This window comes from Pteropus alecto, unplaced genomic scaffold (assembly GCF_000325575.1).
Source record: "Pteropus alecto unplaced genomic scaffold, ASM32557v1 scaffold78, whole genome shotgun sequence".
Lineage (NCBI taxonomy): Eukaryota > Metazoa > Chordata > Mammalia > Chiroptera > Pteropodidae > Pteropus > Pteropus alecto.
The window spans coordinates 17,530,810-17,558,646 of record NW_006443124.1 but is presented as its reverse complement, the minus strand read 5'-3'; the positions used below and the strand labels follow the sequence as shown (position 1 = coordinate 17,558,646).

Here is a 27,837-nt window from a genome sequence, read left to right as displayed (position 1 = left end):
CTTAGCCCATGCTACTGCCACCTCCCCCAGGACCCTCCCGATGGCTCTGAACCCCCTCCCCCGCACCTTCCACGGTGACCTCGGCACTGCTCTGGGCGCTGCCAGCCTGGCACCGGTAGACGCCAGCGTCGGCGGGCGTGAGTCTCAGGACGCGCAGCTCCGCCATGTGGCCCTCCAGACTCATTTTGAACTTGTCAGACGGCGCCAGAGGCTTGTCCTCCTTGTACCACTGCACAGCCTTGGGGGACGGCTTGAAGTCACAGGACAGGACCACCGACTGCAGCTCGCGCCCTGCCTTGGGCTCCAGCGGCCGCGTGAGCACGACAGGAATGTCTGTGCAGAAGGGGGGAGCGTAGCGATGCAGGGCGGGCCGCTAAGCCCCGAAAACCAGGGCTACTGGGTCCTGCGGGGGTCTGCCCGAGTCCCTCCACCCACCCCGCCCTCTGGCCGCGCATGCTCACCTGAGACGACCAGATGCGCTGTGGAGCGCGACTTGCCAATGGTGAAATGCACCGGCCCGGTCATGGTTGAACAGGTGCGCCGCAGCATCAGCCTGTGCACCGTGCCCTCCTGCTCCACGCCTACGTTCGCCCCCGCCTGCAGCACCGTCTTCCCCAGCAGCCACTTGGGCGGCCGAACCGACGGGATGGAGGTCTCGCACTCAAACCAAGCAGGGGCAGGCTCCATCACTGTCACATCCTGCAGGCCCCGGACGATGGTGATGGATTGCTCTGTGGGCAAGGGGCTGGTCACCGTGAGATCTCACAGGAGGACCGCAGGCGGCCCCTTCCCCAGGCTCCTTGTTCCTTCCTGGGAACAAATCTTCCCACACAGTGCTCACATTCTCCCCACTCCCACCGCCATACCCCAAGTGCCCCAGCACTTCCAAGTCAGGCTCTTTTCGGATCTGGCAGCCAGGAATTGTCAGGACCAATTATAGAAGATATAGCCCCTCCCTAGACACAGGGGACACATGCTCGAGGGCATGCCCACACCTTCTACGAAGAACTGGGCACTGGTCTTCACATTGCCCGCATCACAGGTATAAGTGTCTTCATCCTCTGGCTGCACGTCATTGATGACCAGTTTGCGGTAAAGGCCATCGCTGACCATCTCGTACTTGGGCCCAGGCCGCAGTTCCATGCCACCCTTGAACCACCGCACCTGGGCGCTGGCCCGCGACATCTGGCACTCTAGTATGCCTCGGTGCTTCTCCATGGCGATCTTGTCTCGCAGAGGGCGCAGGATGGACACAGGCAGCTCTGTGGGTGTGGTGGGGAGGGGTCAGGGCGCAGGCTCAGCCTTCCAAACACCCTAGGCGTGGGTGCTCTGCCTATGTAGCCTCTAACCAGCGGGGCTGGGCCAGGTGTTGCCTTCAGGGCTGGGACTCTTAGGGCACAATTGACAATGAAGAAGGTAGGCACACCCGCACACCTGCCCTTGCCCCACATGCCCTCACCCCGCCCCCTACACCCAGGCCCGGTCCCTACCCTGCACACCTTCACCTCCTTACCCCCACTTTGTGCGCCCCTGACCCGAGCGCCACCCTGCCACCCCCCTACAGTTCCCCATCCGAACCTGCACATCAAGGCCTTGGCACAGTCGCCCCACCTGTCAGCAGACCCTCCCTCCCTCATCCCCACTCCCCCCCCGCCCCCGTCACTCTCCTGTCATCAAGTTCACCAGGTAAGGCTGCGCCCACCTGTTGCCAGGGCCTCACACCCCTTCTCTCCAGTACCTGCTGCAGTCAGCAGAGGAAGAATTCAGTGGTACCTCCATTTTAAACAAAGATGAACTGCATCCCCTGACCCCTGTCTTTCTGCCGGGAAGACAGGCAAAACCCCCTTTCCTTCCTCCTAGGTTACCCCTGTCTTGTCCCAGGAAGGAGCGTGGCACCCAGGCTTGTGGCTGGACAGCTAACGCAGCACACCTGCATGTTCTCCCATGCCGTCCAGCCTGCGCCCTCTCCTGAGTGCCTTCTCACCTCTCACTCGGAGCTGGGCTCGTGATTCTGCATTTTCAGCTACAAATCGGATTTCTCCTGCTTCTTCCACCAGGACCCTCCGGAAGATGAGCGTGTATGTCCTTCCTGGGAACACAGGCTACTCAGCACTGGGAGAGCAGGGAAGACCCTTTCTCAGCCGCCTGCTGTCATTGTCATACCTTCCTGGCGGATGCGCACATTGTCACTGGGCCGAAGCTTACTGCCCTCCCGGAACCACTGGGCGGGCACCTCTTCGTGGGAGACCTCACAAGAGAAGGTGGCGCCCTCCTTCTCCATCACCTCCACGTCCTCCAGGGGCCTCACAATCTGGACGTTGCGGCCTGGGACAGCAAGAGAGGCCCTGCCACAATCTGACTCAAAGAACTGCCCTCTCCTTCTCCAATCTCAACTTGTTGAAGGGCATGGCCAGAGGTCCGAGCACCTCGCTGGGAGATGCAGGGGGCAGGAAGTCCTTGCACCCAGCCCTGACCCTCCACTCAACCCAGCTCTCACCTTGCACCTTCAGGGAGGCCGAGGTCTGAGCATCCTGGGCGTCACATACATACACACCCTGATCCTCAAGCGCACATCGGTAAATGATGAGACTCCGGCAGGAGCCCTGGGTCACCATGCCCACTGTCTTGCCCACCTGCAGCTCCACGCCATCCTGTGGGGGCATGAGGCTGGGTCAGGCGATGGGGCTGCACACACATGGGTCCCACTCCTACCCACCCATGGTGAGGGTCAAGAGGGAGCATAAGGGTCCAGGGACAGAGGCACCTTCAGCCAGCGCACGTCCACATTGGGGCGTGACAATTCACACTCCAGGGTCACTTTGTCCTTCTCCGTGGCCACCACGTCTTGCAGCAGCCGGCTGAATCTCACAGGCAGCTCTAGGGAGGTAGAGGGGGAAGTGACAGGTCGGTCCTGGAGGTGCCCTCCAGGTGGGGGTGAGGCCTGAGTTGTACCATATTACTCAGCTCAGTTCTAGGAACAAGTGCTCCCTTCTCCCAAGATTCCACTTTCCTGTTTCTGCCACATCCCTGGGCCACCCTGGGACAGGGGCAGGCGCTCTCTTGAGTGGGTCCCACCCCTCCGTCCCCCCACACACCTGTAACCACTAGCCGAGCGGACGTGTGCACGCCCTCAGCCTTGAAGGCAATGAGGCCGCTGTCTTGTGGCTGCAGCTTGGACAGCGTAAGAGTGTGGGTGGGGCCAAGCACAGCCAGGTGGCATGTGGGCCCTGGCTGGAGCCGCAGGCCATCCCGTGTCCAGCTGCCCTCCACGTCTGTGTGCGACAGCTCCACCTCCATGGTGGCTGAGCCCTGCTCCTGTGCCTCTACCGCCTGCAGGCCCCTCACGAGCCGGACCTGGCGCACTGTAGGGCAAATGCAGAACAGGACAGGTGAGCCACTGCACCAAGACTTTGGCCTTCGGGCCAGCTCCACCCTCACCTCTCCAGGGGGCCTCAGTGGTCAACATGGTACCCTGGAGGGTGAGGCCCACTCCCACCCGCAGGAGAACTGCCCTCCATGGGAGGCCCGCCCTGCCCCATCCTTCCCTTCTCCCATCCTGCCACCCAGCCCCCACCCCAAGCTTCCAGGTGGAGCTCCACCCCCTCCCTTCCTTTCAAACACCTTCCCAGGGCAAGGTTCCCAGTGGGAGACCCACTCCCCTCTCTCTCTCCCCACTCCTGAGCGCCAACCAGGCCCAGCCACCCCGCAGCTCACTTTCCACGGTAAGCTTGGCCTGTGTTTTGTCATCTGGAGTCTCACAGCCATAGAAGCCACGGTCTGAGAAACCCACACTGCGGAGGACCAAGCGGTGACTCGAGCCTTCTGCATAGATTGCCACATTCTCCCCAGGGGCCAGTGCCACAGCATTTCGTGTCCACTTAACCTCCGGCCAGGGCCTCGTCAGCTCTACCTCCAAGGTCACTGAACCCCACTCCTCCACAGTCTGCGGTTCCAACTTCTTCTTAAACAGGATGGGAGCCTCTGGAGTCAGGGAAAGGGCAGACACAGCCACTGCTACTCGGAACATCCAGCACAGAGGGCCCCTGTCCGTCCCCTTCCACCCGAGGCAGCAGAGTAGCCCCCACCACATTCTGACTCCAAGCTGAGCAAGGCCTTGTTCACACTCAGGACCCAGCTGTATACCTGCATAAGTACAATTTTATGGGAGGGAACCGAGGCTCAGGGGACTTCAATTTCCACAGCCCCTTCTCCTTTCCTGCTCCCCTGCTTTGAACAACCCTGCCTGCCAACCTCCTAAATATGGCCCCTGATCAGCCACCTTGAGACACAGAGCTGATAAGACAGGCAGACTCTGAGTCCTCAAATCCATTGCATCAGTGTCTCAGCTCCATCGAGGCCCTGGGAGCGCCCACACTAAGAGAAACGTGCTGGACCTCTCAGTCCCAGTTGTGCCATGACCTCCCCAGAAGGTGAATCTGCCCACATTAATCCCTTACTCAAGAACCTGTGATGGTTCCCACTTACCCTTGGGTGAAGTCCTGGCTCTCCCCGACACAATCTGGCTTCGGAGAGCTAAGGGCATGCCCACCTCCTGCCTCTGCTTACCCTGTCTGCCAACTCTGCTCCCTCCCACCTCTCCATCCACAGGGCTTAGCGAGAGGCGCCTCCTCCAGGAAGCTACATCCACTCCTAGACCAGGGCTGCAGTGCAATTTACTTTCTCCCCTTCAGGGCAGATATTTTGCCTCTCAGTCCCACCCGTCTCCTTTTAGCAGCCAGAAAACCCCGTGTCTCCTGAGGTCAGCCAGACGACCTGGACACCAGCGAGCAGCCAGATGCCAGCCCACCAGGGAGACACCCAAACTCGCTGACGCCCCACAGACGCACCTCGCACTCGGAGGGTAGCCACGGATGTGACGCCCTCAGCCTCCGCGGTGATCAGGCCAGCGTCCTCCAAGACCAGGCTCAAGATAGTCAGGCTATGACTGGCTCCGCTCTGCGACATGAGAAACTTCTCGCTGGGCTGCAGCTGGACGCCATCCCGGAACCACGTGATTGCTGCGTCGCTGGGGGTCACCACGCACTGGAAGGTGGCCTCTCGGCCCTCCTCCGCAACCACGGCACTCAGCCCCGACGTGAACTTGACCTCGCGGGGTACTGCGGACAAGAGCTCTGCTTGAGAGGTGGGCAGGAGGGGCGAGGCCTGCAGACAGTGCAAAGGACACCTCCTCCGGGAAGCCGCCGCGCCGGGATCACCCACCTCCGCGCCACAGCACTAGCGCCCCAGCCAGCGTGCACGGCAACCGTGTACCTTGGACAGAGAGCCTGGCGCTGGTGCGGTCGTCGCGGCTCTCGCACACGTACTCGCCTGCATCCTCCGCTCGCAGGCCCGACACGGTGAGCGAGCGCTGGGTCCCCGAGGCACCCATCTGAAAGCGCTTGCCGGCCCGCAGCTGCGTGTTCCCGCAGCGCCACAGCACCTCTGCCTGCGCAGGGCTCAGCTCACAGACCAGAGTCGCCGTGCCGCCCAGCTCCCCGCTCACCGGCTCCAGGGGCCGGCAGAACTTGGCGGCCACCTCTGCAGGAGGGGAGGGAGGTCAGCTGGGAGAGATTCTGGCCTTGGGGCCCAGCCCTGCACTGCAAGTTCATGCGCCCTGAGCCCCACCCAGATCTGCTCCCGGACACCGGGCCTGCATGCCCTCACGTGAGACCCCAGAAGACATGGGGTTCCCAGAGGACCCCACAAGGACAGCTAACCTTCCACCTGCACCAGGAAGTCCTGCCCTTCAGCGCCCACACGGCAGCTGTAGACCGCACTGTCCAGGGTCTGCGCTCCGTGCACTGTCAGGGTGTGCACCTCCCCCAGGCTGGCTGTCTCATGCCGCTTGCTGCGGCGAATCTCCACACCATCCTTGAGCCATGTCACCGCAGCCACAGAGGGTGTGGTCAGTGTGGCAGTCAGGACGATGTCATCATGTTCCCGGATTATCAGAGGCTCCCTGCGGCTGGGTCTCTCAACCACTGGGGGCTCAGACTCTGGCTCTGGGGAAGGAGGTTTGTCAGCATGAGAGTGGGGACCCTGGCATCCTAGGCCTGGGCCCTGTCCCCTCAAACCATGTGGTGGCAGATCTGAAATGGGACTACCCCAAGCTCCATTTGCTCTGCTCCTCTAGTCCTTGACGGCTGCCTCCACTGAGTGGGCCCAAGAGTGAACACAGCAGGGTCCCACGCCACCTGATGGCCAACATCTAGGCTCCCAGGGGCCATGAAAAGTGGCCAGAAGGACACCAGTGAGCTGCAGGAGACCCAGGCCTGGAGGCCACAAGTTCTTTCCAGGCCTGGATGCCTGCCCTCCCAGGGAAGCATGGCCCATATGCAGGTACTGCAGGGAGAGTGAGGGGCAGCATGGGGGCTGGCTGATGTTCCAGAAGGACAGCAGGAGCAGGCCAAAGAAGGGAGCTGGACAGGGCAGCTTGGGCAGCAGGACCTTGGGGACAAAGGTTGAGGGGTCTGACAAAGACGAGGAGGAAGGCCCCGGAGGGGGCCCAAGAGGATCCTTGTGAGGGCTGACCCAAGGGAGTATCTGGAAACCATGCTGACTGTAGGATGGGGAACAGGGAAACAAGGGCCATAGCTAGGGATGGGACAGCATCAGCCGGCTCAAAAGGAACACCAAAGGACTTTGAAATCTGGTGTTGTCATTGGCCAGGGGGCAGGCAGCACACCAAGGGGTCCGGGCCCAGACCGGGATGACATCTCTGCAAAAGTAGGCCTCTAGGGCTGACATAACAACAGCTGGAAGGTCAGGACTCCAAGTTCAGAGACAAGAACCAAAGGTCACTAAGGGCAATGGCATCCAAGGCCAGAGGCTCCTTGGTGAGGTTCAACAGACAGGGCTGGACCCCACAGCTGCCCTGGGGTACAGTATGTCAGCAGAAAAAAGCACAGGTGCAACCACACCAACAGGGCAGGTACAAACTCACGGAGAGGTGCCCAACCTTGATTGGTCAAGCACTTGTCCTTTTGGCCCAGCCTGACACCCACCTGTGACATCTAGGCGGAAGGAGACCCTCTGGCCCCCGGCCTCGCAGCTGTACTCCCCACCGTCCGCCTTCCCTGCCTGCTGCAGCACCAGCTGCCGGGTGCAGCCCTTGGCCTCCACGTGCACCTTCGAGCTCCCACTCAACTTCTTGCCATCCTTGTACCACGTCACCTCTGTCTGCGCCTGGGCCACCTCACAGCTCAGCACAGCGCTGGCCCCCGCCTCAGCCTGCACCTCACTGCGTGCCTGCTGCTCCTTGGCAAACACCACTACGGGCTCTGGGAACAGGGAGAGGTGCACAGGGTCAATGACATCCTCTGAGTCATGGGCACAGTACTGGGGAAAGGACTACACAGGGAGGCAGGAGGCCTGGAAACTCCTCCAGGCCCTCCACCAGCTGTGTAGCCTAGAGCAGCCCCACCACCCTGTCACGACAAGCAGCTCATTCATCTACAAACCGTCCGTTGACCTATGCAAGGGTCTTGGCATCTGTATACACCTACAAACCCTTACATACGGGTACAGTAACAACTGCTGTGGAGGCACTTACGAGTCAATGTGAGACCACAGCCACCCTTACATAAAATTAAACCCTCCTGAGAAAAGGAAAATAAAGTTAGTTCATAGACTTCTCTGTGAACCGGCCAGAAAGGCTCAGACACATAGTGACCAGCAGTAAATGCTGTGACATCTGGCCTGATGTCACAGACCCCTCATCGACCAAGTGCGACCTGCCACACTTCCTGATTGCTTTCCAGTTCTAAACTCACAGATCACACTCCAGGGCAATCCTGGCATAGAGCGCCCTAACAGATGACAAAAGGGAAATAGGTTTGCTTTGACAGAATGTGTGCATCACAGGGGCCCTGCCACCATCTCTGCTCTTCGTTGATTTTGCACAGATGCTGCAGTCAAACATCTCTCTCTACTTTGCTACATATGGTGCAGAGAGAGCTTCCATATTGTCATGCCTGGAGGGAAGAGTTCCAGAACCCCTAAATCTCACCTACACAAGTTCCATCTTGGGAGCATCCCAAGTGTATCAGGTGGCTGAAATTTTCTCTTCTGCTTTAATGATTTGGGCAGCTCCTGACAGCAACAACCCTCACATGGGCTGAGTGAAGGCAGACATGTGTTAGCAGGTAGACCAGTCTCAGGTGAGGAACATCTGGTCTACCTCAGCCCAATATGACAAGTAGGGCCAGAGTCCCAGACACTGAGGACCAACGATAGTTGTAAGGAGGTGCTAAGGAAAGTGACCAAGTGCTGAATGTGGACACACCATGAAGACGTACAAGAAGGGCCCTGTCCCTCCTGTGCACACCCTTCCCATCCAAGATCCCTGGGTTCAGTCGTGGGTATACAAATGAGAGGTGGGAAAATGGGATATGTGAAGAGATGAGATCTAGTGGAGAGGGCACTAGGGTCTGTCTGGACATAGCCATTCCCATCGACACTGCTATCAGGCTAAAGTAGCACATCAAGAACCTACCTGTGATGTCCAGGCGGAAGGAGACCTTCTGGCCTCCGGCCTCGCAGCTGTACTCCCCGCTGTCCGCCTTCCCAGCCTGCTGCAGCACCAGCCGCCGGGTGCAGCCCTGGGCCTCCACACGCACCTTCGAGCTCCCACTCAGCTTCTTGCCGTCCTTGTACCACGTCACCTCCGTCTGCGCCTGGGCCATCTCGCAGCTCAGCATGGTGCTGGCCCCCGCCTCGGCCTGCACCTCGCTGTGTGCCTGCTGCTCCTTGGCAAACACCACTGTGGGCTCTGGGGACAGGGTCAAAGATACCCTCTATGTAAGAAGGACAGCACTAGGGGGGACACTACACAGGGAGACAGGAGACCTGGAAACTCCTCTGGGCCCTGCACCAGATGGTGGCCTGGAGCAGCCCCACCGCCTTGTCAGTGACAAGCAGCACATTCACCTGCACACCAATCACTGCCCACATGGCCCTTCCAGGTGAGGACACTGTGAAGGACTCTCTGGAGCATACGCCCTCTAGGAGAGAGACCACGGGGCCAGGAGGCATGCACAGGCACCTTCCCAGGGGACAGAGTCCCTCCCTTGATTTTGCAGGGCGCATTGTCACAGTAGTGCAGAGGAGTTCAGAGATTCCCCTTCTGCTGCCCACATGCTGTCACTTGTTGGCACTCAGGGGCTTGTACCCCCTGTAGTGGTCGATTGTATGATCCTGATGACTCGCAAAGTGGGGCAACTACTCTAACCTTCTTGGCCATTGCTGTTTGCCTCTCTGTGGTGTCACTGCTCAGTCTTTTGCCTGATTTCCAATAGCATTGTCTGTCTCCTTCTTATTCATTTTTAAGGCCGTTATGTTTAAGGGCTAGAGATTTTACAACTAAGTATTTTGTAAATATCTTAACCATCTGTACAGGTTGCCTTTCGATTCACCTGGTATCTTTGGAAAAATCACAGTTCTGTTTTAATGCAGTCAAATATAGGAACTTGTCCCATTGTTTTGTTTTAGAAGTATCTCCTTACCCTGAAGTCATTAAATAATCTATGCCATCCTCTGAGGGGTTTGTGGGTTCACCTTTTACACTGTGGTGTCTCATCCACCCGGAGTTCATTTTCAAGTGTGATGGAAGTTTCCTGTCCAGTTCACCTTTGAACAACATGGGTTTGAAGTGCAAGGGTCGACTTATATGTGGATATTTTTTCAATAAATACACTGTCAGCCTTTCATATCCCCAGCTTTCACATTTGCACATTCAACCAACAACGATCAAAAATAGGATTTTTGATCTGTAGCTGGGAATCTGCAGATGGAGAAGACAAATTTAAGTTATTGTGTATTTTTGAGTGCATGAGGGTTGGCGTCCCTAACTCCCATGTTGTTTAAGGGTCAACCGTGTATATATTTTTGATGATTAAATGTTGAAATCACCACTTATAAAAAGACGATCCTTTCTTCACTGTCTATACGAGCTAGATGTTTAAAAACAAGCAGAGGCTGTCCATTCATTCAGTGCCCTGCTAGCGAGCTCACGATGCTCTTCTTTTGATTTAATCACTGTTCCTAGGCTGTGACCCCATTATCTTTACTACTGTAGCATTTTGATCATTCTTGATATCTTATAGATACATGTTCACACCTGGATCTTCTTCAAGAGCATGCTGGCTCTACTTGCTCGGCCTCTGGAATCTGCTTCTCCATTTTCAACCCCCCAAAGAAAAATATTTGTTGAATTTTGATCAGATGCGAACATATGTGAGTCTTCCACAGACTTCTATCCATTTCTTCAGATCTTCTTTACCATCTCTCAAAAATGTTTAACGATTTTCCTCCATCGATGTCATATACAGCTTTATTAAACTGGGAACTGAAAATGTGATACATTCCATGCTATTCTAAATCTTTTAAAATTTCATTTTCTAACTGTGTTAATAGTACGTGGACATAAAAATAGTTTTGCTCATTGATTTTTTTACACAGTAACTCTTCTTAACTCTTATTAATTCTAATAATCTTTAAGATTTTCTGCATTAGTATTCATACCATCTGTGAATTCCACTTATTTTTCCAACTTTTATAACTCATATTATTTTCCCCCTTCCTCTGTGGTAAAAAGGTACATAGAAGTGGTGACAGTGACCTCATGTGTTGTTCTCTTATCTCAAAGGCAAAATTTTCAAGGTTCTTGTTAAGTGTGCAGTTACCTGATATCTTCTGTAGTACTATTTATCAAATTAAAGATGGCCAATCTTATTTATAGATTGTTAAGAATTTTATGGCATGAATTGATGCTAAATTTTATCAAACATTATTTCTGGATTTATAACATTAAATTTTATCACGGTTTTATTCTGCATTTATTGAGATAATCACATCTTTTTTTTATTCAATCTGTTAACGTCATGCTTTATACTGATCTCATGTTTCTAAAGGTAAACCAGCTTTGCATTCTGGCACACGACTTCCATCACAGTGTATTATCTTTTTGATATATTGCTGAATTCAGCTTGCAAATATTTGTCTAACATTTTGCCTTGATACCTATAGAAGATCAGCCTGTAATTTTAACTCTTGTTTCATTCCTCGTCATATTTTGATATCCATATTATATTATCTACAGAAAACAATCTGAAGACTGTATTTCTTTCAACCTCTAGAAGAATCTCCGCAAACGTGGAACAACTTCGTTCTTGAACATTCATATAATTTACTAGTAGAGCCACTGGAATTAAATTTTTCTCTCTGAAAAGGTTATTTATTATGGTTCCATTATTTAAAAGATTATAGGAAACAAAAAATGCTTTAAAAAAGATTATAGGACTATTAGAGGGATTTAATTCTTTTGTGTCACTTATGATATAATTTTGTAAGAACTGGCAAAATTGTTCAAACTTTTTAAATTTATTATCATAAAACAATTTGTCATATCCTCTTACAATAATGTTTGACGAAGATGAGGGTGAGTTTTTGGTGTATATACACACCCACTAACCATTATATCCTGACATAATACCAAACTGTTATGCGTTGGCACCTGGGCCCATTGTAGGTCGGCAGCCACTGCTTTCTGACATTAATACCCTCTTAATGAAAGGAAAATAAATTTAGTTATTAGATTTCCCTAGGAACCAGCCAGGGAGGAACAGACACACTAACCATTATGGAAAATCCATGAAATAAAGACTGTTTTATGAGACAGTGGTGGGTGCTACTAGAGGAACTCAAAATTAACAGTGTGAAGTGATGTAGTATCTGATATATACTCTTTTCCATTTCTGAATTTACACATCAAACTTAAATGAGAATATCGACATAAAATGTTTTAACTGAAGACAAAGAGAAACAAATATTACAACAAAACATGGATCTAGATTTGGTACATGGAGTGAAAAGAGGAATGAGTCTCCCTGAACACCTAAAACTATAATATACTAAATTTTAGTTTCGAGATAATTATAGGTATGATTAGGTAGCCAAAATTACCCCTTTAATTCGGTTCAGTGAAATTCCAACAGCTCTCACTAGCAAGAACCCTCACATGATGCTAAGTGACAGGATATGGAAACTACCAAACATTTAATCGAAGCATGTCCACATATTGCAGACAAGAGATGGATGGTCTACCTCAAACCCCAGCCACCAGATACAGCCAGAGTCTTGAATACCAGGGAGCACCAGAAGGACTCAGGGAAGCTGCTAGGAACATGTAATAAAGCATTACTGCATGGAACCATCACTTGGTGTGAACAAGAAGGACTCTCTCCCTTCCACACACACTATCCGCATCAAATTCTCTTGGCTCAGCCACAGGCATGAAAACAGTAAGTTAGAAACTTGAAGTTATGAAGTCTAATGGAAAGAGCACCAGGGTCCCCTGGGGCTATTAGTCACATGATCACCTGAAACAAAGCTACCTGAAAACAAAGATAAAGTAGCACCCGGAGAACTCACCTGTGACGTCCAGGTGGAAGGAGACCCTCTGGCCCCCGGCCTCGCAGCTGTACTCCCCGCTGTCTGCCTTCCCCGCCTGCTGCAGCACCAGACGCCGGGTGCAGCCCTTGGCCTCCACACGCACCTTCGAGCTCCCACTCAGCTTCTTGCCGTCCTTGTACCACGTCACTTCTGTCTGCGCCTGGGCCACCTCGCAGCTCAACGTGGCACTGGCCCCCACCTCGGCCTGCACTTCGCTGCATGTCTGTTGCTCCTTGGCAAACACTACTGTGGGCTCTGGGGACAAGGAGGGACACACAGGATCAATGATAACTCTAAGTTAGGGAGATGGCACTGAGGAAAGGACTACACAGGCAGGCAGGAGGCCTGGAAACTCCTTTGGGCTCTATATCAGCTGTGTGGCCTAGAGCAGCCCCACTACCTTGTCAACGACAAGCAGCTCATTCATCTACACACCGACCACTGACCCGTGCAGGGGTCTTGGCATCTATACACACCTACAAATCCTCACATACTGGTACAGTAACAACTGCTGTGGTGGCACGCAGGAGTCAATGTGAGACCACGGCCACCCTTATATAAAGTTAAACCCTCTTGAGAAAAGGAAAATAAAGTTAGTTCACAGACTTCTCTGTGAATCAGCCAGAGAGGCTGACACGTAGTGACCAGCAGTAAATGCTGTGACATCTGGCCTGATCGACTGAGTGCGACCTGCCACACTTCCTGATTGCTTTCCAGTTCTAAACTCACAGATCACACTCCAGGGCAATCCTGGCACAGAGCGCTCTAACTGAAGACAAAAAAGAAACAAGTTTGCTTTGAAAAGAGAATTCCAGACAGAATGTGTGCATCACAGGGGCCCTGCCACTATCTCTGCTCTTCGTTGATTTTGCACAGACACTGCAGTCAAACGTCTCTATTTTGCTATATATGGTGCAGAGAAAGCTTCCGTATCATCAGGCCTGGAGGGAAGAGTTCCAGAACCCCTAAACCTTGCCTACCTAAGTTCCATCTTGGGAGCATCCCAAGTATATCAGGTAACTGAAATTTCCTCTTCTGCTTTAATGAATTTGGACAGCTCTTGATAGTAGAACCTGGACATGGGCCTGAGTGAAGGCAGACATGCGGGAGCAGCTAGACCAGCCTTAGGGGAGGGACATATGGTTTACTTGGCCCAATGTGCTGGATAAGGCCAGACTCCCAGACATCCAGGACCAATGGTAGTTGTGAGGAAGTGCTGAGGAAGTTGACCAAGTGCTGAATGTGGACACGCCATGAAGACGTACACAAAGGGCCCTGTCCCTTCTGTGCACACCCTTCCTATCCAAGGTCCCTGGGCTCAGCTGTGGGTATACAAATGAGAGGTGGGAAAATGGGATATGTGAAGAGATGAGATCTAGTGGACAGGGCACCAGGGTCTGTCTGGACATAAGCCAGTCCCATTGTCACTTGCAATCAAAGCTAAAGCAGCAACGTGAGAACCCACCTGTGACATCCAGGTGGAAGGAGACCCTCTGGCCCCCGGCCTCGCAGCTGTACTCCCCGCCGTCTGCCTTCCCCGCCTGCTGCAGTACCAGCCGCCGGACGCAGCCATTGGTCTCCATGTGTACCTTCGAGCTCTCACTCAACTTCTTGCCATCCTTGTACCATGTCACCTCTGTCTGTGACTGGGCCACCTTGCAGCTCAGCGTGGCACTGGCTCCCGCCTCAGCCTGCACCTCACTGCGTGCCTGCTGCTCTTTGGCAAACACCACTGTGGGCTCTGGGGACAGGGAGGGACACACAGGAACAGTGACACCCTATAAGTCAGGAGGATGGTACTGAGGAAAGGAGTAACACAGGGAGGCGGGAGGCCTGGAAACTCCTCCAGGCCCTGCACCTGCCGTGTGGCCTGGAGCAGCCCCATCCCCTTGTCAGCAACAAGCAGCATATTCATCTATACACTGACCACTGCCTACGTGGCCCTTCCAGGTGGGGACACTGTGAAAGACTCTTCGGCGCACACACCCTCTAGAAGAGGGACCATAGGGCCAGGAGGTATGCAAAGGTGCCTTCCCAGGGGACACAGAATCTCCCTGGTGGTTGTGCAGGTCACATTGTCACCGTAGTATAGGCAAGTTCCCGGGGTTCCCCTTCTGCTGCTTTCATGCTGTCACTTGTTGGCACCTGGGGGAGTGAGTTGTACCCCCTGTAACAGTTGATTGCTTGGTCCTGATGACCCATAAAGTGAGGCAATTTCTCCTACCTTCTTGGCCATTGCTGTTTGCCCCTCTGTGGTTTCACTGTTCAATCTTTTCCCCATCATCTCTCTTTTGCATATTCATTTTTAGGAGTTCTAATTACATGCTAGGGTTTTCTCTTCCACATGTGTGACTTGCCTTTCCACTCTCTTATGGTGTCTACCAATGAATCAAAGATTTTCCTTTTAATGGGGTCATTTATGTCATTCTCATTCCATGGTGGTCAGTGCATTTGCATTCTGTCAGAAATCTGGTCTTGCCCTGAAGTCTCTAAGCAACTGAGGACATCATCCAAGAATTTTATGTTGTCATCTCTTTCCCCAAGGTCTCTAACCCACCCAGAATTGGGGTTGTATACAGTGTGAGTTACCAACTTTATTATTCTTTATGGTTAAATTGCAAAAATCTATTATGAAGAAACCATTCTTTTAACACTCTCTGAGCAGGTGCCATATTAAAAAAAAAAAGTGGGGATGGGTCTGTTTCTGAAATCCCTAGTCTACTCTTTTGATCTGATTAGCGTCCTTTCATTAAGACCCAGCTGTCTACATTACTGTAGCTGTATAATAATTCTTGGTGTTGGTAAAGCAAACACTCACACAAAATCTGCCTGTCAATTTTCAATACCCGACAAAGAACATCTGTTTGGATTAGAGTTGTTAATGAATATCTTAGAATCTTCTATGAATTTCTATCCATTTATTTAGACATTCTTAACCATTTCTCAGAAGTGTTCAAGAATTTCCCCTCACAGAGCCATTAAGAATCTTTTATTAGATTTGGAATTAGAAACATGATACTTCTGATGCTATTGGAAATCTTTTAAAATTTCACTTTCCAACTTTTTGTTGCTAGTATATAAACACAGAAGTATTTTCTTATGTTGATATTCATACATAGTTATCTTTCTGAACAGTCTTACTAAGTGTAATAATTTATCTTTGAAATTTTGGAACTGATAATCATGTCATCTGTTTTTCCAACTTTTATGCATTTTATTTTATTTCATTTTCCTCCCTCTGTGCTATATAATGTTGGATAGAAATGGTGACAGTGGGCCTCCTTCTCTTGTTCCCTACTTCATAGATCAAACTTTCATGGTTTCACTTCAAGCACAATGTTAACTGGTGTGTTCTGTGGTACAATTTATCTAGGTAATAAAGAATTGGTTTATTGATAGCTGGTTAAAAATTTTATAGCATGAACTGATGTCAAATTTTATCAAACATTTATTCTGAATTTATGATATTAAAACTTATCAAACTTTTATTCTGCATTTATTGAGAAAAGTCATATCATTTTCTCTTTCAGTCAATTAAGGTCATGCATTATATCGATATTCTAATATTTTTGATATTAAAACAACATCACATTCTTGGACTATGACTTTTGTTACAGTGTATCTTCATCTTGACATATTGCTCAGATGATATTGCCAATATTTTGTGGAAGATAAGAGATGGGCCTGTAATATTAATTCTCCCTACTTTACTTGTCAGACTTTTGTATCAATGTTATGCTATCTACATGAATCGACTCAGGGAGTGTATCTCCCTGTTTTATTCTCTAGAAGAATCTCCATGAACATGGACTCATTTCTCTCCAGGATATTTTATATAATTTATCAGTAGAGCCACTGGGCTTAAACCTTTCTCTATGAAAAATATTTTTATTACTGATTTTCATTTATTTGAAAGTTATAGAACTATTTGAGTTTTCTGTTTCTTCTTCTGTCACTTTTTCATATAGTTTTCTAACATTTGGTCAATTTGTCAAAACCGTTCAAAATTATTGCCATAAAGCAACATGTCATGTACTCTTTAAAAACATTTTTAAAAGATACATAGTTTTTTTGGTATCTGTACACACCCACAAATCATTAGATACTGATATACAACCAAACTGTTATGTGTTGGCTCCTAGGAGTCAATGTGGTACTGCACCTGACCCCTCTAATGTTAAGACCAACTTAATGAAAGGAAAACAAATTTAGTCCTCAGATATCTCATGAACCAGCCAGGGAGGCACAGACACACACTAGTGACTAGATGAGGCTATGACATAAATACAGCTATACCAGTCAGTGGCTTCTACAACAGGGATCAAATTTTAACAAAGTGTGCCATGTAGCTTAAGCTCCTTATCCTCTTCCATGTCTAAATTTATAAATCAGTCTCCAAGGGGAATTCTGACATGGAATGGTTTTACTAAAGACAAAAAGAAAACAAGATTTGCTTCAAAAAGAGAATGCTAGACCTCACATGTGCATATCTCTGATACATATCAACAGATCCTGTGATCTTTATTTACTTCACACATATATTGCAAGAAAACTTGGATCTAGATTTTGCTGCATTTGGTGCACAAATAACTTCTATATCCACAGTCAAGGATGAAAAAGTGTCCCTGAACACCAAAACCACTAATAATCCAAAGTTTAGTAGAGATACTCCCAAGTATGACTATGTGGCTGAAATTTCTCCTCATACCTGTTCAAAGAAATTCAAATGTCCTTCATTAGTGAGAACCCCCACAGAGTGCTGAGAGAGGGCATCTGGGAGCTACCGGGACATCCAAAAGAGCACAGTCAGAGCAGAAATAAATTAAATAGAGGCTAGAAATCAATAGAAATGATCAAGAACTCTAAGAATGGTTCTTTGAAAAGATAAACAAAATAGATAAACCTCTAGGCAAACATATCAAAGAGAGAGAGAAGGCCCAAATTAATAAAATCAGAAGTGAAAGAGGAGTGACAAATGACACCACAGAGATACAAAGAATTATAAGAGAACACTACAAACAGTGACATGCCAACAAATGGAAAACCAAGATGAAACAGATTCCTAAAAGCATACAACCTGCCAAGACTTCATCAGGAAGAAATAGAAAATCTGAACAGATAATGAAAAAATCAAAAAACAATAATCAAAAAACTCCCAACAAACAAATCTCCAGAACCAAATGGCTTCACAGGTAAATTATTTCAAACATTTAAAGAATAATTAATACCTACCCAACTCAAACTACTCCCAAAAATTGAAGTTGACGGAAGGCTCCTGAATTCATTTGATGAGGACAACATCACCCTGATACCTAAACCAGACAAAGACACTACAAAGAAAGAAAATTACAGGCCAATATCCCTGATAAACATAGATGCAAAAATCCTCAACAAAATGTTAGGAAACTAAATTCAGAAATACATTAAAAAGAACATGTACCATGATCAAGTGGAATTTATTTGATGCAAAGTTGATTCAATATCCACAAATCAATTAATGTGATAAACCACAAAAACAAAATGAAGGATAGAAATCATATGATCATAACAATAGATGCTGAAAAAGCACTTGAAAATATCCAGCATCCATTTATGATAAAAAAAAAAAAAAACTCTCAACAAGGTGGGAATAGAGGGAACATACTTCAACATAATAAAGGCCATATATGACAAAGCTACAGCTAACATCATATACAATGGGGAAAAGCTAAAAGTGTTTTCCTAAACATCAGGAACAAGACAAAGATGTCCTCTCTCACCACATTTATTCAACATAGTACTGGATGTCCCAGCCACAGCAATCAGACCAGAAAAAGAAATAAGAGACATCCACATTGGAAAGGAAGAAGTAAAACTGTTGTTATTTGCAGATAACATGATACTATACATAAAGAACCCTAAAGATTCCACTCAAAAACTGTTAGAGCTGATAAATGAATTCAGTAAAGTAGCAGGATACAACATTAATATTCAGAGATCTGTTGCATTCTTATATACCAATAATGAATTATCATAAAGAGAAATTTAAAAGAAAACAATCCCATTTACAACTGCACCCAATAAAAATTAAATATCTAGGAATAAATTTAACCAAGAAGATCAAAAACTGTACTCAGAAAATTATAAGATGTTGAAGAAAGAAATTAAAGAAGATACAAATAAACGAAAGCACATATTGTGCTCATGGATAGGAATAATTAACGTCATCAAAATGTCTATACTACCCAAGGTAATCTATAGATTCAGTGCAATCCCTATCAAAAAACCAATCACAGAACTAGAATAAATAATCCTAAAATTTATATGAAACCACAAAAGATCCCTAAGAGTCATGGCAATCTTGAGAAAAAAAAATGAAGTAGGAGGTATCACACTACATGATATCAAACTATATTGCAAGGCTATGGTAATCAAAACAGCATGGTACTGGCATAAAAACAGAAACAGCAATCAATGGAGCAGAATAGAGAGCCCAGAAATAAACGCTCACTTCATCGATGACATAGGAGGCAAGAATATACAATGGAGTAAAGAAAGTTTTTTCGATGAATGGTGCTGGGGAAACTGCACAGACATATACAAAAAATGAAACAAGACCACTTGCTTACATCGTATACAAAAATTAATGTAAGACCTAAAACCATAAAACTCTGAGAAGAAATAAAGGTAGTAAACTCTTTGATTTTTTTGGATATATTTTTTTGGATAATAATTTTTTGGATATATCTCGTTGGGTAAGAGCAACAAAAGAAAAAAAAATAAACAAGTGGGACTAATCAAACTAAAAGTTTTTACAGAGCAAAGGAAACCATCGACGAAATGAAAAGACAACCTACTAAATGGGACAAGATATTTGCAACTGATAATATCAAATAAAGGGTTGATAGTCAAAGTATACAGAGAACTCATACAACTCAACATCTAAAAAACGAACAATCCAATTAAAAAATGAGCTGAAGACCTAAACAGACATATCTCCAAAGAAGACATACAGATGGTCAACAGACATATGAAAAGATGCTCAACGTCACTAATCATCTAATAAATGCAAATTGAAACCACAATAAAAATACAACTTCACACTTGTCGGAATTGCTATTATCAATAAATCAACAAAAAACAAGTGTTGACGAGGATGTGGAAAAAAGGAAACCTCGTGCTTTGTTGTATTGTAAACTGCTGCAGCCACTATAAAAACAGTATGAAGGTTCCTAAAAAATTAAAAATAGAACTACCTCATGGCCCAGCAATCCCATTGTTGGGCATATATCCGAAGAAATCCAAAACACTAACTTGAAAAGATGTAGCCCTATGTTTATTGCAGTATTATTTACAATAGCCAAGACATGGAAGCAACCTTAGTGTCCATCGATCGATGAATGGATAAAGATGTGTTCTATATATATGCAACATAATATTACTCAGCCATAAAAAAAGAGTGAAATCTTGCTATTTCCAACAATATGGATAGACCTAGAGGGTATCATGCTAAGCTAAATAAGTCAGACAGAAAACAACAAATACCATATGATTTCACTTATACAAGGAATCTAAAAAACAAAATAAATGAATAAACAAAACAGAAACAACCTCATAGATACAAAGAACATTTTGATGGTTGCCAGATGGGGTTGGGGAGGTGGGGCTGGGTGAAAGGTGAAGGGATTAAGAAGAACAAATTGGCAGTTACAAAATAGCCACAGGAATGTAAATACAGCATAGAGAATGCTGTCAATAATATCGTAATAAATATGCATGGTGTCAGGTGAGTACTAGATTATCAGGGTGACTGCTTTGTAAATTATATAAATGTCTAATACTTACTATGTTGTACACTTGACACTAATATAATGCATCAACTATAGTTGAAAAATAAATTTTTAAAAAAGCACAGTCACATAACCCACTTTTGAGATGCCTCGTCTATTTCAGAACTAAAGCACCCAACACAGCCACAGTCCTGAAGAGCAGGAACATGACAAGGGTGCTTGGGAAGTCACCCTAGTGCACAAATGAGCACTGATAATGGGAACCATGACTGGAGGTGCAGAGGAAGACCCCCCAACCACCCATCCACATACCGCCTCCCAGTTATAAAGTCTAATGAGAGAGCCCCAGGGCTATAATACGATTGATTCATCATCACCAAATAGGGCGAAGTTAGCATTCCCAAGAACCCACCTGTGACGTCCAGGTGGAAGAAAATCCTCTGGCCCCCGGCCTCGCAGCTGTACTCCCCGCCATCTGCCTTCCCCGCCTGCTGCAGCACCAGCCGCCGGACGCAGCCCTTGGCCTCCACGTGCACCTTCGAGCTCCCACTCAGCTTCTTGCCATCCTTGTACCACGTCACCTCTGTCTGCGCCTGGGCCACCTCACAGTTCAATGTGGCACTGGCCCCCGCCTCGGCCTGCACCTCACTGCGTGCCTGCTGCTCCTTGGCAAACACCAGAGTGGGTTCTGGAGACAGGGAGGGGTGCACAGGAATATGACATCCTCTAAGTCAAAAGGGCGGTACTGGGGAAAGGACTACACAGGGAGGCAGGAGGCCTGGAAACTCCTTTGGGCCCTGCACCAACTGTGTAGCCTAGAGCAGCCCGACCACCTTGTCAGGGTCAAGCAGCTCATTCATCTGTACACCAACCACTGACCCGTGCAGGGGTCTTGGCATCTATACACACCTACAAACCCTCACATACTGATACAGTAACAACTGTTGTGGTGGCAAGTAGGAGTCAATGTGAGACCACAGCCACCCTTATACAAAGTTAAATCCTCCTGAGAAAAGGAAAATAAAGTTAATTCATAGACTTCTCTGTGAACTGGCCAGAGAGGCTGACACATAGTGACCAGCAGTAAATGTTATGACATCCGGCTTTACCACAGACCCCTCCCTGACACAGACCTGTCACACCTCCCTATTGCTTTTCAGTTCTAAACTCACAGATCACACTCCAGGGCAATCACAGGGTAATCCTGGCACAGAGCGCTCTAACTAAGGACAAAAGGAAAAAAGGTTTGCTTTGAAAAGAGAATTCCAGACAGAATGTGTGCATCGCAGGGGCTCTGCCACCATCTCTGCTCTTCATTGATTTTGCACAGACACTGCAGTCAAACATCTCTCTCTACTTTGCTACATATGGTGCAGAGAGAGCTTCCATATTGTCATGCCTGGAGGGAAGAGTTCCAGAACCCCTAAACCTCGCCTACACAAGTTCCGTCTTGGGAGCATCCCAAGTGTATCAGGTGGCTGAAATTTCCTCTTCTGCTTTAATGAATTTGGACAGCTCTTGATAGTGAGAACCCGCACATAAGTCTGGGTGAGGGCAATGTGTGGGAGCAGCTAGACCGGCTTCAGGTGAGGAACATCTGGTCTACCTTGGCCTAATGTGCTGGACAGGGCCAGAGTCCCAGATGCCCAGGACCAATGGTAGTTGTGAGGAGGTGCTGGGGAAGGTGACCAAACATTGAATGTGGACACACCATGAAGACATACAAGAAGGGCCCTCTCCCTTCTGTGCACACTCTTCCCATCCAAGGTCCCTGGGCTCAGCTGTGGGTATAGAAATGGGAGGTGGGAGAATGGGATATGTGAAGAGATGAGATCTATTGGAGAGGGCACCAGGGTCTGTCTGGACATAAGGCAGTCCCATTGTCACCTGCGATCAAAGCTAAAACAGCAATGTGAGAACCCACCTGTGACATCCAGGCGGAAGGAGACCCTCTGGCCCCCGGCCTCGCAGCTGTACTCCCCGGCGTCCGCCTTCCCTGCCTGCTGCAGCACCAGCCGCCGGACGCAGCCCTTGGCCTCCACACGCACCTTCGAGCTCCCACTCAGCTTCTTGCCGTTCTTGTACCACGTCACCTCCGTCTGCGCCTGGGCCACCTCGCAGCTCAGCGTGGCACTGGCCCCTGCTTCAGCCTGCACTTCGCTACGTGCCTGCTGCTCCTTGGCAAACACCAGCGTGGGCTCTGGGGACAGGGAGGGATTGACAGGATCAATGACACCCTTTAAGTCAAGAGGATGGCATGGAGGAAAGAAGTACACAGGGAGGCAGGAGGCCTGGAAACTCCTCTGGACCCTGCATCTGCTGTATGGCCCAGAGCAGCCCCACCGCCTTGTCAGAGGCAAGCAGCACATTCATCTACACACCAACCACTGACCACGTGGCCATTTCAGGCGGGGACGCTGTGAAGGACTCTCCGGAGCACATACATTCTAGGAGAGGGACCGCAGGACCAGACACATGCACAGGTACCTTCCCAGGGGAGCACAGAGTCTTCCTCGTGATTGTTTAGGGCAGTCGTCACCACAGTGCCGGGGAGTTCCTGGGGCTCTCCTCCCCACTGCTTTCCATGTTGTCACCCTTAGCACCCAGAGGAGTGAACTGTCCCTCCATTAGGGTCAATTTCATGGTCTTGATGACCCACAAAGTGAAAAACCTTTTCTGATGTTTTGGTCATTAGTGTTTGCTTCTTTATGGCGTCACTGTCCAAGGGTTTTGCCCGATTTTCAGTACCATTTTCTTTTTCAGATTCATTCTGAAGCTATTTATGTAACTAAATGCTACAGTTTTAATGGTTATGTAGATTTATATATCTTCTCCATTTCTGTGCCCTGCTTTTTCATAGCTTTATAATATTTCTTGTGAAATGAAGTTATTAGTTTTGGTATAGGCCAATACATCAATTTGTGTTTTATGGTTTGTGTATTTTATGTTTCGTTTAAAATCTTTCATTTCTCCAAGGCCATTAAATAATCTGTATTGTCTAATAAACCTTAGTTAGAATCTTTCACACAACGTCTCTAAGTTCCAGTTGATTTGTGTGTGGTGTGAGGTAGGCATCCAATTTTATTTAACTTTTCCACATGGTTAAAGGTCTTAGCACCATTTATAAAAAGATCTATCTCTGCACCAGCAGCAGGGGAATCACACAAAAAGGGAGAGAGCAGGCTTCACATGGAGTTGTTCTAAGCTCTCTACCCCATTCCTTTGGGCTTTTTATGTAACCCTGCACTGGGACCCGCTTGTCTGAATTGCAGTCTTTATTTATTAAAAGTCTCCATCTCATTAGATGTCCTCACTTCGTCCTTCAAGAGTGGTCTGGTTCTGCTTGGCCTCTGCAACCAACCCATCCATATTCTCACATCCAATAGAACAAGTGTTTGATTTTTGAATGGAACTGAAGACCTTTGCGTCTTCCATAGATTTACATCTTCTTTCTGCCTCCCAACAACGCTTAATCATTCTCACCTACGAAGCTGCGCAAAGTCCTTTCTAGACTTAGAAATGGTAACACAATCCTTCTGATAACTTTGTAATTCTTATAATTTCATTTTCCAGCTTCTATTTCTAGTTGTAGATATAGAAATGTTTTCTATATATTGATTTTGGTTTGCAGTCATCTTTCTCAACTCTCTAAGTTTAATAATTAATTATTTTGGATTTTTTAAATTGACAATCATCTGTTCTATTTTTGATGTTTCCAACTGTTATGCTTTATTTTCCTCCTAAGTGTTCTATAAAAGTGTCATGAACGCGTGACAGTGGCTTCCCTGTCTTGGTCCCAATCTCAGAGGAAAAGCTTTCAAGGTTTCACTTCAAGTGTGATGTTAGCTAGCTTTTTCTGTTCTACCAATTGTTCAATAAAAGAAGAACCCTTTGATTTATAGGTTATTAAGAATTTTATCACAGAAATTGATGCTCATATTTATCAAATATTTCACCTCAAAGACACATCTGGTCTACCTCAGCCCCATGCATCAGATAGAACCAGGGTCCTGGACACCAAGAATCACCAGTGAATTCTGAGGTGGTGGTGGGAAAATTTGCCTTTCTCTCCTGCACACACACTGTCATCAGTGCTCCCTGGCCCAATTCTGGGTATGAAAATGGAAGGTGGGAGGATGGGAGACATCAAGAAATAAAGTCTAATAAAAAGAATAGCAATATTTGTTCTGACTTCTGTAAAGGCTAATGAGGTACCCCAAAAACTGACCTGTGACGTCTAGGTGGAAGGAGACCCTCTGGCCCCCAGCCTCACAGCTGTACTCCCCGCTGTCCGCCTTCTCCACCTGCTGTAACACCAGCCTCCGGGTGCAGCTCTTGGCCTCCACGTGCACCTTCGAGTTCCCACTCAGCTTCTTGCCGTCCTTGTACCACGTCACCTTTGTCTGCACCTGGGCCACCTCACAGTTCAGGGTGGCACTGGCCCCCACCTTGGCATGCACCTCACTGTGTGCCTGCTGCTCCTTGGCAAACACCAGCATGGGCTCTGGGAACAGGGAGGGATGCATAGGATCAGCGATACTCTCTAAGTCAGTACGATGGCAGTAGGAAAAGGACTACACATGGCGACAGGAGGCCTGGAAACTCCTCCAGCCTTGCACCAGCTGTGTGGCCTGGAGAATAATCTGTGCTAACATCTCAGGGTTTTATGGTTTAACCTGTACACTGAGGTCTCTAACCCACCTGGATCTGAATTGTTTGTAGTGAAGTTACCGGTACAATGTAATTTTTTCCATATGGTTGAAAGGCCCAAGCACCCTTTCTAAAAACACTATTCATTCTCTACTTGCACAGAAATCTCAGTAAACACTGAGGGAATGGTGGGAGTCTACACACACACTGGCTTGTTTCTGAGCTCACCGTTCTATTCCTTTGATCTGATAATGATCTTTGCACTAAGACCCTGCTGTGTTAATGACTATAGTTTTATGCCAATTCTCAACAACTGGAACAACAAAGGCTCACATTTTTATTTTCTGCATGGGAGTGTCAGCTGTCTTTAGAATCTGCTTCTGAGTTTATAAATCCCCCCCAAAAAAACACTTTCTGCTTTTGGTTGTTCATGTACACAGATGATTCCTCCATGTATTTCTATTCATCTATTTAAATTTCATGACTGCCCCTCAGCACCTTCTATTAGACACAAAATTAGAAACTCGACATTTTCAATGCTTTTGTAACTGTCAAAATTTTATGTTCCGGGTTTTGTTGCTCGTATACAGATATAAAAGTGTTTCCTACATGGTGATCTTTCTAAAAAATCTTACTTAGTCTAATAATTTATCTTTTGGATATTCTGTACCAATAACCACATGTCAGTGAATTACACCTTTTTTTCGAAATGTTATGTCTTTTATTTTATTTTCCTCCTTACTCTGCTCAGTGGTTACGGTGGCCCACTCAGGAGCCCATTTGTCTTGTCCTCAGTGTCCAAGCTTCCAAGGTTCACTTTCAGTGTGTTTCTGAGGTACCATTTATCAAATTAAGGAAGAACACTTCTGTACAGTTTGTTAAGAATTTTATGGCATAAATTGATAAATTTTATCAAACATTTCTGGATTTCTTATGTTAAATTTTAACCAAATGCTGTTACTCTGTTACTCATTAACAGAATATGATAACGGAATCATTTGTCAATCACTCTTAATGTCATGCTTTATATTGAGCTAATGTTTCTAACGTTGACCCGAACTTGTAATCCTGGACTATAATTTTCATCAGTGTAGTACTATCCTGATATACTGCTGAATCCATGTAGCTAATGTTTTATTTATGACTTTGGATTGTCCGTAATTTAATTCTTCCTACTTTTCTTGTCAGGTTTTGGTATCAGTGTTGTATCTACATAAAACAAGTTACAGAGTGTACCTCCTTTTTTCCAATCTCTAGAATAATCTCTGTGAATACAGAATAACTGGTTTGTTTTTTTTTTCAGAATACTTAATATAGTTTATGAGAGAATGACTGGGCTTAAAAGATTTTTAGATATTGGTTCCATTTATTTAAGTCATAGGACTATTTGAGTTTTTTATATCTTCTAGTGTCAGATTTCACATAGTCACTAGATATTAGCTCAACTTTCAAATTTATTACCATAAACTATTGTGTCATATTCTCTTAAAATAACATTTCACAAAGATAGATAGGTATTTTGGGGTACCTATACACACCCACAATCATTACATACTGATAAAATACCAAGATATTATGTGTTGGCACCTAATCGATGATGTGGGATAGGAGTCCACCCCTGTCTAAAATCAGGACTCTCTTAACAAGAGGAAACTAATCTGATTTTTCAGACTTCTCTATGTACCAACCCAGGAATCAGAGATACACACTAACCACCAGCAAAATGCTATCACAGAAATACTGCTCAGAGTGATGTCAGAAACATGGTGGAGATAGAGACGTCCCCAGATCGCTCCCCTTGAAATAACAATAATCTGAATATCTAAAACTCAACAAAAAACACCTGAACTACACACCAGCGTGTATGAGCATGGGATCTGCGCATAAGAGCTACCACAAGTCAGAACCCCAGGTGTCAGGCGGTGGACTGAGAGAAACAAAGAAGCTGCTCTCAAAGCCAAAGCTCCCTGTAGGAGGAGAAGGGAGGTAAGAAGGTGGAGTGAGTTCCCTGAACAGCCCTGCCTGGGAGAGCTGTGAGCTCCACGTGGCCAGTGACAGTGCCCAGTCATCAGGGCAGAAAGCAGAGAAGCAGAGACGGCAGAGAAACAATAGTTGATTTTTGCCAGCCCTGGATGCAAAACCAAGGCTGAGCTGCAGCCCCCAACCTCCAACCCTGAGGGCCGCTCCCCCCATACCATCCAAGACTAAACTCCACAGAGCCCCAGGGTAATCTAAGCAAACGCTACCAAAACCATCATTAACACTGGCAGGGACTGAGACTGTGGGTAACGAGCGTGATTAAACATCTATAAGAAGAAAAAAAAGGCATTATATTTATATAAAGCAGGAATACAAAAAGCTTAGATGCCACCTACTGAAAACCAAGAGAAAAAAAGTCTTCTTTGCAACAGGCTACAGAAACCTTTATATAATAAAAATTCATTATGGGGAGAGAAAAAAAAAAAACGCAGAATACACTTCCATTAATGCCCAGGCAGAGAAATAGTCCATTAGAAACCATGAACAACCAATGTGACAAGGCATCTCATAAAGAAAGAGAAAAATCTCTAGAAAATAAGCTTACAGACATAGAAATATGTGACTTAAATCAGAGAATTCAGGATGGTACTTCTGAAAAAACTCAGTGAGTTCTAAAACAAGTCGCATCAACAATTCAGGAATTGAAAAAAACTACTGGATAAGCAGAGCAAGGAGATTGAAACTCTCAAGAAAAAAAAATAGATCTTCTGGAGGTAAAAAACACACTGCAAGAGTTGAAAAATGAAATAGGAAGCTTGAGAAATAGAGTCAACCAAATGGAAGAAAGGATCAGTGATATCAAAGACAGAAATCTAGAAATAAATCAGAAGGAAGAAGAGAGAAATCGAAAAATGAAAAATAATGAAAGAGAAATTCAAGAACTAGCTGATACTATAAGGAGAGGAAACATAAAAATAATAGACATTAT

The 27,837-nt window shown here is 47.0% G+C and overlaps 1 protein-coding gene across 1 annotated transcript in view; it reads right to left on the bottom strand.

Annotated features, from left to right (window-relative positions):
- The window catches only part of OBSCN (obscurin, cytoskeletal calmodulin and titin-interacting RhoGEF), a 145,428-nt gene that overhangs the window by 74,536 nt on the left and 43,055 nt on the right, over window positions 1–27,837 (bottom strand). Inside the window, 19 exon segments of the mRNA XM_006923370.1 lie at window positions 67–333; window positions 462–731; window positions 996–1,262; window positions 1,985–2,089; window positions 2,164–2,325; window positions 2,498–2,651; window positions 2,765–2,877; window positions 3,096–3,362; window positions 3,715–3,981; window positions 4,848–5,117; window positions 5,272–5,538; window positions 5,718–5,996; window positions 7,005–7,280; window positions 8,495–8,770; window positions 12,430–12,705; window positions 13,916–14,191; window positions 20,632–20,907; window positions 22,144–22,419; window positions 24,448–24,723. Of these exon segments, the coding sequence (XP_006923432.1) occupies window positions 67–333; window positions 462–731; window positions 996–1,262; window positions 1,985–2,089; window positions 2,164–2,325; window positions 2,498–2,651; window positions 2,765–2,877; window positions 3,096–3,362; window positions 3,715–3,981; window positions 4,848–5,117; window positions 5,272–5,538; window positions 5,718–5,996; window positions 7,005–7,280; window positions 8,495–8,770; window positions 12,430–12,705; window positions 13,916–14,191; window positions 20,632–20,907; window positions 22,144–22,419; window positions 24,448–24,723 (4,620 nt within the window).